The 11,117-nt window shown below is 59.3% G+C and overlaps 1 protein-coding gene across 9 annotated transcripts; it reads right to left on the bottom strand.

Annotated features, from left to right (window-relative positions):
* Positions 1–322: 322 nt before the first annotated feature.
* AP3B2 (adaptor related protein complex 3 subunit beta 2) lies at positions 323–11,117 on the bottom strand. 9 transcript variants are annotated; one of them, XM_052672094.1, is made up of 28 exons: positions 10,839–11,117; positions 9,259–9,694; positions 8,592–8,667; positions 8,413–8,487; positions 8,243–8,338; positions 7,994–8,154; positions 7,774–7,840; positions 7,293–7,475; positions 6,989–7,165; positions 6,658–6,755; positions 6,441–6,495; positions 6,235–6,306; positions 6,009–6,071; positions 5,655–5,787; positions 5,464–5,573; positions 5,210–5,386; positions 4,944–5,130; positions 4,747–4,865; positions 4,485–4,596; positions 4,040–4,253; positions 3,784–3,958; positions 3,656–3,710; positions 3,032–3,138; positions 2,705–2,936; positions 2,530–2,614; positions 1,836–1,933; positions 980–1,118; positions 323–691 (listed from the first exon to the last, which is right to left on the bottom strand). In XM_052672094.1, the coding sequence occupies exons 2-28, from the start codon at positions 9,690–9,692 to the stop codon at positions 541–543; spliced, it is 3,651 nt and encodes a 1,216-aa protein (XP_052528054.1). In that variant the 5' UTR covers positions 9,693–9,694; positions 10,839–11,117; the 3' UTR covers positions 323–540. The 9 variants fall into 9 exon arrangements, 8 of the variants coding, with proteins under 8 accessions (XP_052528054.1, XP_052528055.1, XP_052528050.1 ...); XM_052672095.1 differs by lacking the exon at positions 9,259–9,694 and having other exon boundaries at positions 10,839–11,116; XM_052672090.1 differs by lacking the exon at positions 10,839–11,117 and having other exon boundaries at positions 9,259–10,425.

Raw genomic sequence — 11,117 nt, 5'->3', positions numbered from 1 at the left:
CCTGCCGCGGGCTGCCCGGGGCCGCCCATGTCCTGGTCGCCTCCAGGGATGGGGCACCCGCGGCTCTGGGCAGCAGTGCCAGCGCCTCGCCGACTCTGTGCCCGCAGTGTTCTCCTCACACCTCACCTCAGGGTCCTCTCTGTTATTTAAAGCCGTTATCCCGTCTCTATCGTTATCAGATAGCGTACCAAGTCATTCCTGCTCATGCATATGCCCTGCAAGTACAGGAGGCGAGGTCTCCCCATGAGGGCTCTGTCTCCGATGCTGAGGGCACCCGCTGGGACTGCCCCAATCCCTGCACACACGCAGCGGAGGAGAAGGCTGCGGGCTGGAGGAGAGCTTTATTGGCCATAATAAATAGAGTTACACGGGGTGACTGGTGAGAGACGGGTGGTAGGAGCCACTGCATCTCCACTGAGGGACGTCATCCTGACCCGCTCCATGGAGGCTGGGGCAGGGAATAACCCTGTAATAGGGACAAGAGGATCTGGGGACAGCGACGCGGGGCAGAGGGGCGGAGGAGTGCAGAGGGGCCGGCCGTCACTGTGCCAGGGCCTGGATGATGTCCTTCACCAGCATGGTGCCGATGACCATCTTCTCACTGTTGACGGTCAGCTGGGCCGCCGCTCCCTCCCGCGACTCCAGGGTGATGAGCACCAGGCTCCCGCTGGTCACCGTCTTGGCCGCAAACCTGTCCGCCAGCAGACATGAGGTGTCAGGGAGAGCTGAGCCCTGCACTGCCACCCTGCCCCTGTCCCTGGGATGGGGAGCGGGGAGGTGTCTGCCACCCGCAGCCACTGCCATAGGGGGTTTGTGTGAGGGATCACGCGGGCCCCTTGTCCTATAGGAAGCTGCATAAGGGAGCTGATTTCACTTGGGTAGGGCTGCAGAGAGAACCGTGTGTGTCCAGACCCCAACTTTGTCCATGCAGTGGGTCCCACTCCCAGGGAAGCTGAGATGCTACAAGGTGTCTGGCTACCTGTACTCGTTGTCAGCTCCACAGGGCACACGTCCCACGTTGGCAGCCGAGGTCACTTGCTGGACGATGGCGTGGTCGCTCCGGCACTTCTCAGGCAGTGTCAGCTTCTCTGTGATCTCACTCATGCCCGTCAGCTTCCCTGGAGCAGGCAGCAGATGCCCTGCCCATCTCTGGCCACCACTAGTAGTGGCCATGTCCCCACCAGGACCCATTTTGCTGTCCTCAAGCCAAGCCCTCAGTCCTGTCCTCTCCCATTCCAGCTCAGCTCTGTCCCAGGACATCTCTGGATCCTCAGTGAGGTCCTGACTCCCTGTCCCGGTTGCTCCTCTTTAGCTTGGCAGAGCTGGATTTGGGAAAACCTTTCCTCCATGATCCTTTGCAGGCTTGTCCCTGTCACCCTGCCTGGTGGTAGTAGCCTGTGGCCATGTCCCATGTCTCTAGGGATGGGCTCCTCCAGGCACCAGCAGTGCAAGGTGATGGAGCCAGGTTCCACAGGCACTGAGCACCCACCATAACCTGGCATCTCCAGCTCACACATCTCTTAGAGTGTGGTGGCACAGGGCCAGGGCGTCCCTGTCACTTACCACGAAGTGACATGATGTTCCTGTGCCAAACGGGAAGGGGTATGGGGACCCTGTGAAGACCCATGGACAGGATCTTGAGATGTCCCACTACCCCACAGGGCTACTCTGGTGCCAGAGGGGAACAAAGGGAGCTACTCTAGAGCCACTTACCCTCACCCCGCCGCGCAAGGTGCTCTGGGCCACGGCACAAGTGGCAGGGGGACAAAGCATGCAGTGAGTGCCACCATGGGGATGGTGGGTGACCCCCCAGCCTGGCCCTGGTCGCCACTCACCCTGCTCCTTCCTGAACTCGTTCTCGCTCATGAAGACAGGGGCCATCAGCTCCCCAACCGGTGGCTGAATGGAGACGTAGAAGTGGCGCGTGTGGGTGCTGAGGACACAGGCAGGTGAGAGGGAATGCATGAGAAGACTTTACTTCCTCCTGCCCTGATCCTAGCCCTAAGCCATCACAAGCAGGACAATGACTGGAGGGAAACCGAGGCACAAAATGGCTGGGGAATAGGAGATTCCATCAGATTGGACTGCTTCCACATCCTTGTATCCTAGTGCCTGTCCCACTGTCCTCTGGAGCATCCCGTGTCCATGCCATTTTCCTCTTCCCCTGGAAGGACCCTGGGGCCCATCCTGGTGTCCCCATCCCCTGGAGAGACTGTGCCTGCCCCACTGTCTGCTGGAGTTCACCATACCCTGTCCTGCTGTGTCTGGGGTACTCCAGTGCTCTGTGCTGGTATCCCTTGTCCCCTAATGCCCATCTAGCTGCCCCTGAAGCCCTGTCTTGCCATTCCTTGTCCCTTGGGCTCCTTCATACCCTGTCCTGCTGTCTCCCAACCATTGGTGTAGCCAAAGTCTTGTCCTGCTATCTATTGTCCCCTGCAGCCCTGTGTCCACTGGAGAGATGTTGCTACCCATCCCACTGTCCTCAACCCCTGAGACACCCATCCTGTCCCCTCCTGCCCAGTCACTCACCACAGCTGGAAGTTGGCTGTCTGGGTGGAGTCACAGAAGTCAATGCCCATCACCACGCTGGCTGTGTCCCCGGGTGCCAGGCTCTCTGAAAGCACAGCGCTGCCACCGTGTCCCACCTACCCTCCGCCACTGTTCCCTTGCACCCCCAAAGCACCGGTGCTGTGCTACACCATACCAATCTCAGGGAACTCCTGGATCCGCATGCCCGCAAGCAGCTTGGGCTCGCTGACCCGCAGGCTCTTCACCTCGGCGTCGGTGTTATTGGAGATCTGGATCTGGACAGCCACCATGTGCGGGTCTCCCGGGAAGGGACGGCGGCTGAAGCAATACTCGACTGAGAGCCCCTCGCCCGCCATGCGGTGCAGCAGCTCATATGTCCTCACCGCACCAAACGCTGGGCTCAGCAGCTGCCAGGGACCACGGGACAATGTGGGCCACCAAGCCCATCCCCTGGGTGACAGGGGTCTGGGTAGCCCATGGGAAGAACGTAGAGGACACTTACGGCGGGTGCCAAAGAGGTGTCAGTAAGCGTGAGGCCCTCCAGGTCAGTCACCAGGCTGGTGGAGATGATGCTGCTAGAGGGGACAGGCTGGGGAGGTGGGGGGGTGACTGTGGGGGGAGGAAAGGGTTAAGAAAGCTCCAATCAGCCACAGTCCTATGGGGACAGCCCTATGGGGATACCACATGGGGACAATGTCAGTGGCACAGGCACATGGAAACAGCTACATGGAGACAACAGCAGAGGGACACCAACCACATGAGGACAGCCTCAGTGGTGTATCCCCATGAGGACAACAGTAGAGGGACACCACGCGGGGACAGCTTGAGTGGTGTAGTCCCGTGAGGAAACAGCAGAGGGACACCAATTACATGGGGACCCTGGTGGCATAGTCACAAGGGGGAAGTCCCTCAGGCACCACCCCAGGGGGAATGCAGCAGGGGACATCCTGGTGGCACAGTCACCTTCCTCACAACCGGCCTCAAGAGACAGGAGCTGTCCATCCCACAATCTCTGTCCCCATTCCTGCTCATCCAAAGACCCCACACATCCCTGCATTCCCCTACAGACACTCATGCCTCGGTTTCCCCAGAGCCACCACCATGGCCATCCCATTCAGCGACTCACAATCATCCAGATCGAGCAGGGAAATCTCCTTGGGGCCGGCCTTGCTGCTAGGGACCTACAAGGCATCAGAGACATGGGGTGAGCAGAGGGCAGGGATCCTCCCAACCTCCTCCTGGCCCAGTCCTCACCGTCTTCCTCCTCTTGGCCTCCACCACGGTTGGTGCCTCAGTGCCAGAGTCTGATCCCGAGGAGCTGCTCTCAGAGGCGCTGGCCTCCTCTGATGAGGTCTCAGCATGACTTTTCTTCCCCTGTGGCCTTGCAGCCTTTTTCACCTTTTTCCCCTCAGCCTCCTCCTCCTCCTCACTGGAGCAGCAGGGAGAGGGAAGCTTTAGGGAAGGCCATGCCACCAGCTTGGCTGGGAGGGATCCAGCCTCCCCGGGTTACCTGCCCACGCTCCCTGGGGATGCCTTCCGGGGGCCTCCCTTCTCCTTCCTCTTCTTCCTCTTCTCCTCCTCCTCCTCCCCTTCCTTGTCCTCTGACTGCTCCCCGCTGCCTTCCTCTTCCTCCTCCTCCTCCTCCTCATCCTCCTCCTCGCTGCTGGAGCTGGAGGTGCCAGAGCTGCTGCTGCTGCCGCTCTCCTCACTGTCAGACTCGGGTTCTGCAGGGGACATGGTTCAGTCCCAGTGCTCTGTCCCTACATCTCCACCATACCCCACAGTGTCCCACTGCATCCCATGTCCCCAGAGCTGCTCATGGCATCCTACAGCACCCCTGCATCCCCCATCACATCCCAGCTTCCCCTGTGCGATGGGATGTCCCCAGCGTGGTGGCCCCGGCCATGATGTCTTCTGCTTGATGCCCCACCATGATGGCTCCACCGGGTCCTCACCACTATCTGCTGATTCTGTGGGCCCCGACTCCCCCTCTGAGTCAGAGTAGAAAGGTTTTTCCACCTTCTCCTTCCTCTTCTCCCGGCTGGTGCACTTGGTCCACTCGGGAACCTGCTGACACAAGGCTTGTTAGGGTTGTCACCCAAAGTGGCTGTGTGGTCACCAGGGAGGGGATATGTGGCACCTTCTGAGTTCTCCCAAAACCTCAGCAAGATGTCCTGACCTTAGTATATCCCATGTACACTGGGGTGCCCCACACACCTCCACATTCCTCACAGTGGGGTCTGGAGCCTCATCTGGCCAGTCTGGCAGCTCCTGGTACCCAACAGCCTTGGCATTGAGCAGATGGGACAGGGATCCCAGCTGGAAATGGTCCCGGTCTACGGCAGAATGAGAAGTGATTGCAGCTCAGGAACAGCTCACCCCATGTCCCCACACCCTGCAAGCAAATTGGGTACCTTTGAAAGAGGACTCCAGGATGGGAGCGGGTTTCTGAGCCAGGAAGAGCTTCTTGGCATATTTGTTGAGGGCCCCACTCTTCTCGGTGGGCACAATGAGCTGGCGGATGAAGCGAGCACGGTCACGGATGTCGTAATTTTGATCGTACTTGGCCAAGTTGAGCACGTACTGGGTCAGCAGCTTGCTCTGCACAGAGGGACATGCTTAGGGCCAGTCTCTGGGATAAGGAAACTGAGGCAGGCCACGGGGCCGTGTCCCAGGGTACCTGTTTGGAGTTGGTCAGATAGAGCTTGGCCGCGAGGTTGATGACCTGCAGCTTAACGATGTCTTCCTCATTAGTGAAAGATTTAGCCATCTTGCGCAGCACGTCAGGTGCGATCTTGGGCACGTGCTCACAGTACTCGCCGATCAGCCACAGGATGCTTGCCCGCGCCATCGGCACCTGCAAAAGAATCCCAGGTATGTGGCATCGCTGCCACCCTCTCCGCTCCAGAGAAGGACACACATGCCTTGACCCACCTGGATGTTATCGGTGAGCTTGGCCATGTGCTTGATGATCTCACTGTGCTGAGCTGGCTGCATCTGCAGCAGCTTTTTGATGACAACCACGGACTCAGCCACCACCAGCTCTGTGGGTAGAGACTCAGCCTCAGGGGGATCCTTCCTGAGGGGCAAGGAGCCTGTATTTCACCCCCACCTTGTGTGCTCACCATCCCGGTTGGAGAGGAGCTGGACCAGACCATTGAGGCAGGTGTCCCGCACCTTGCCGATGTTGGTGGCACAGCGCCCAATGGCTTGGATGGTGGCTGCCACAAAATCCTTGTCCATGCTGCGGATATAGGTCTGCACAGGCAGAGCATGTCACTTGTGTGCCAGCACTGGGTATCCCCACCATGTGGTGGCCTTGCATTGGGGTTTTCTGGAGCCATCCATGGGGTTGGCACAGCTTCAGCTCTCTCCTCCCACTGGGACTCTCCTCTGTCCCCCCACAGTGGCATTCTGGCACCTAGAGCCATGCCACAGTGGCAACATGTTGCCTAAATCTGCCTGTGGCCATGACATACCTGAAACTCCCTCAGGATGGTGGAGATGTTGGTCTCATTGGCCAGGTTGGTGAGCACCTCCAGCTGCAAGAAGGAAAAGAGTCTGCTTGAGGACATGACCTGAGGACACTGAGCCCATGGTTGCCCACCTGTCCCTCTAGCATGGAGGATGGCTGCTCCATGTTGCAGAGCTCCAAGGTGCCCCAGAGTCCCCAGTCCTGGGCCCTGCCAGGTGTTTCCAGCTCACCTTGAGGATCTTGATCTGTGTGGGGTCTGTGGAGCGGATGTAGAAGCTCTTGAGGTAAGGCTCAAACATTCCCTGCACAGAGAGCCAGAGGTGTTAGTACCATTATTGTCTCTACCATGCTCACCCACGGGCAGGTTGCCAAACAGTCCTCATTCCACTCCAGAGTTAACAAGGCTGACTCCTCCAGCACCAGCACACAGACTCACCCGCCGTCTGATGGACATGGTGGCCACATTCTGCAGCACAACATACTGCACCTCGCTGTCAGAACAGAGAGCGGACTACCATCAGGAGCAGACTCACCATCAAGGTAGTGCTACCACAAAGCCTCCACCCCTTATCCAGGATGTCTGAGCTTCCCCATGGGTCTCACTGGCCAAGTGCTTTAGGGTGGAGAACCACCAAAACCCATGTGCCACATACCTGTGACTCCGCAGGAGCCGCACCAGTGCCTTGGCAATGACACCAACCTCTGCCTTAGGTGCCAGGTGGAAGTAGAGCTGTGCCACAGCCATCACCACCTGCAGGGAGACACATGCCTGTCCCCAGTGGTTCATGGAAGATTGCTGTGTCCCCTACTGTCCCTCCCAGCAGCACATGGAGGAAGCTGAACCCTGGGGAATGCCACCATGGAGACCTCTCAAGACTTTCCCAGCACCCTGGTGGGTTCTTGCCCAGTGGGCATATCATGAACCCAAGGCTGAGGAACACTGCTGATGGCCCGGGGGACAAGAAGGGTTAGAATTGGGCTCACTGCAGCATTGCGGCTCTGCAGAAGGGGTTTGGTGTTGCGCAGCAGCAGGCGGTGGTCGGGGTCCATGACGTAGGGTTTGCGCTTGGCCAACGAGGCTGCCTCTGCCTTAGCATCCTTGGTATCCTCTTCCTCGGAGCCATAAAAAGCCTTCTCTGCACTCTCCTCTAGTAGGGATTCCTGCCAGCAATACCCACTTTCACTCTACAACCTTAACCACAGCAGTAGGGCACTGGAGCATCCCTGGTGTCAAGGTGGCTGGGGACACTCCAAGATGGACAGGACACCCTAAGGTTCTCAAACTCACGTTCTGGTTGGGACTGAGGAACTGGGTGCGTGCATAGCGGGTCAGCATGTTGATGATCACCACCTGGCCCCATTCCTCCACATCAATGAGCAGGTTGCAGAGCTTGCGGTAGTTCTTGTGAATGAGGTCGATGCGCTCCGGGCAGACCTCCTCAAATGCCATCACCACGCTGCCGGCCACCAGCTGCGGAGGGAAAGTTGGGGTGGCTCACTGGGATGGTGGCATCTCCAAGAGGATGCTGGTTTTGTGGGGAAGGGGACTTCCCCACAAGGATGATGGTTTGATAGGGACGGTGGCATCTTTGTAGGATGCCATCTCTGTGGGAACGTCTGCATTCCTGTGAAGATGCTAGATCAGTGGGATGGTGACATCCTAGCGAGGATGCTGGCACTGCAGAGATGGTGGCACCCCCAGGAGGATGCTGGCTCAGCAGGGACAACAGCATCTTCACATCTGGGGATAGGGGAGAACCAGAGCTCACCGTGGTCTTGTCTGCCAGCAGCTTCTCAATGACTTCGATGAGCTGATCCTTCTGGTCTGAGTCAAGACTGCAAGAGAAGAGTGGGCTTGGTGTGGGTGGGCACCATGACACCAAGCAGCTGAGACCCCACCACCAAGATCTGCGCCCCCAAAATTTAGCAACAAGAAGATGCGCAGAGCTTTCAGTGTGTTTTTCTCATTCTCAGCAGCCATCCTATTACCTATAGAGCTTTGGGATGGCATGGGCAGCTGTCTTCCGCACATATGGGGACATGTCTGACGCAGCTTCTTTGATGGCCAGCATCATGATGGGCACGATGATGGGCACACGGATGCTGGAGAGGACGCGCAGAGCACTGGCACGGATCAGCTGGTTGGGGTCCTACTGGGATATATGCATTGCTGCAACGAGCCAGGACAGCCTTACGGCCTTCTTGCCAGCCCCAGAAAGGGGCAGGAAGGATTCCCACCTTGAGGCCCCGCTGGAAGGTGGAGATGGAGAGCAGGGCTAGATCCTGCTGCTCCTCTGCGTAGCGCACCAGGTACACATACACCAGCTTCTTCACCTGCGAGATGGAGACCAAACACTCCCAAATCCCTCCCAAACAGGGAGCACCCCAAACCCCAGGAACAACCTCACCTCAATGTTCTTGCAGGCAACATTCTTCACCACGGCTGGAAAGAGGTCGGAGGCATTTTTGCCCCGGGCGATCATCTAGGGAAGGAAGGAGTGGTGTGACTCGGGGTGGCTGGTGTGGCACATCACGGCACAGCACAGCCCGGCATGGCACACAAAGCACTGCACGCAGCGCAACCCACCGCCACGATCCTCTTCATAGCCTCCAGCTTGAGTGAGTCCTTGTTGCTGTCCAGCATCTCCTTGAGGTCATCATGCCTGCACCACATCAGGGTGGAAAGTGCTGCTGGCCACTTTTAGCCCTTTTTAGCCCCCTTTGTAGCCCTTCCCCATGGTGAGAGATGCCTGCAACCTGACCCCCTGGGGCTGTGCAATATTGATGGGGCAGGAGTTGGGTTACAGCTGCATGCAAAAGGAGCTGGAGTGACTGGCCACCAACCCTGTCTCCCTCCTGGTCATCGGCTGGATGTCTCTTGTCCCCTCCTGGGCACTCTGGTGTGCATGCACCCCAACAAAGAACCTTTCCCCCGTGCTCTTCTTGATGTAGGCACATCCAGCACCTGTCACCGCTATCAACTCTTATCAGGCTGATTGCCAACAATGTCCCCTTTTATAAGACACATCTGTCCCCACCAAACCAGGAGGGACTTGCAAGTCTGCATCTACCCACAACAGCCCCATCTTCACCACAAAATGGCAATTTTCCCAAACCAGGACAGATCTGCACCAAAACAACTCCACTGCTTGGTGAGTCTTCTGGGGCACACGACATCCCAGGACCTCCTAGAACAACGCTCATCCCCGGCCACCGCTGTCACTATCCCTGGGGGCTCCCTGGGGAGTTCTTACCGCGGTGGCTGCCCGGTGCTGGCAGCCACCTCATCCTTGGGGGCTGCCAGTGGCCGCAACTCATCGGCACGCAGCGCGCTGTAGCAGGTGGGCGGCCCGGCCTCAGTGGCCAGCACTGGGCTAGTCACCTCCTCGGCCACATCACTGCCTGCCACCGATTTTGGCCGCAGCAGCTTCTGCACAGGTGGCAGTGAGAGCATTGCTGCAGCTGGGGGTGGTCCTGGGGACAGCAGGGATGGTGGCAGGGCTGTGGCTCCGCTCCTCCTCCTGAAACCTGATGCTGGGCTTCGGGTTGGGTTGCAGTGACAACCCAACAAGGCCACCAAGGTGCTCTGAGGTCCCAAGTGCCACCCATCCTGCAGCCAGGATGTGGGAACGTGGCACGGAGATGCTCCTCTGGGGACTCTGAGTGGCTCAGTCTTTTCTGGGGACATCCCTGAAGGGATGGGACAGCTGTGGGTGCTCCAATAGAGTGACAGGTGGCACCTGGGACTCATGGGAACAGCAACAGATCCCATGTGGCCGCAGAGAGATGGAGCAGCATGTGGGTGATGATGCCACTGCCAGGGGTCAGGAATGGGGGATATTGCTAGGCTGGGGGACTTTGCCAAGGGGTCAAGAATTGGTGAATCCGCCAGGAGGTCAGAGAGGGGGGACTGCAACAGAGTAGGGGACACAGAGCATTTGCATAGAGCAAAGGTGGGAGACAGTGACAGAGTGGGGGACATTGCCTGCAGGTGAGGGGACAATGGCAGATGGTCAGAGTGGGGGACATTGTCAGGGGATCAGGGATGGGTGACACTGCCAGATGGGGTCAGGAACTGGGGAAACTGCTGGGAGGGCTGAGATGGGGGACAGTGACAGAGTGGGAGACACAGCATGGGGAGGGGGGGGGGGATAGTGTCAGGATGGGGAACATTGCCAGGGGGTGAGGAGACAGTGCCAGCATGGAGGACATAGGCAAGGGGTTGGGGTAGGGGACACTGCCAGCCTGAGGGACAGTGCTGAATTGAAGGGGGTCAGTGTCAAAGTGGGGGACATTTTGTGAGGATCAGTGATTGGGGACAATGCTTGCAAGGGGAGTACTGCCAGTGGGTAACGGAGGGTACCACGCCAGGCTGGGGAACATTGCCAGGAGAGTGGGGGGGAACCCTGCTTTCCCCTCTTCCTTTGCCCCCCTCACCCCCCCCCCACTTCACACTGCCCCACATCCCCGTGCCCCACAAAGCCTGCTGGCCGCAGGTGGCACCTGCCACCCCCGTGCCATTGGGCACTGCATGCCCGGCACCGGGCATGGAGACCCTGCAGCCCCGCCGCCCCGTGCCCCAGCGGATCCCAGCTGAGGGAGCCGGGTCCGTATCTGGAGGCCACGTCTCGCTCTGGGGACAGCGAGGAGGCTGCTTCCCATCCCCACCCCTCCCCACACCCCCCTGCTCCAAAACGCGGCTTTCCCCTTTTGCGAAAGATGCCGCATCTCCATCCGTGTCCCCATCCCGAGGTGGGGTCACCGCCAGCCCGCAGCCATTGTCCCCGTGGGCTGTGTGCGCGCGCATGTGCCACCCGCGTCCCCGCGTCCCCACCTCTTGTAGTCGGAGGCGAAGATGCCGCCGCTGGCGGGGTCGTGGCCGTACTCGGGCTCCCCCAGGCTGGAGGACCCCCCCTTCTCCTCGCCGTAGGCCGGGCTGGCCGCCATGGCGCTGCTGGCGCAGGCCGGGATGCGCAGCCTGGGGACGCCGCACTGATGTCAGCGGCGTGCGAGAACGGCCACCGCCACCGCTTAAAGGCACCGGGCAGCGCGGCGCCCGCGGAACCGCGCGGCCTGAGGAATGCTCGGCCGCCGGGTTTCAGGGCGATGCACC

This window comes from Tympanuchus pallidicinctus, unplaced genomic scaffold, assembly GCF_026119805.1.
Source record: "Tympanuchus pallidicinctus isolate F22 unplaced genomic scaffold, pur_lepc_1.0 scaffold12, whole genome shotgun sequence".
NCBI lineage: Eukaryota > Metazoa > Chordata > Aves > Galliformes > Phasianidae > Tympanuchus > Tympanuchus pallidicinctus.
Note: the sequence above shows the minus strand (reverse complement) of the source record. Positions and strands in the feature narration are given on the sequence as shown.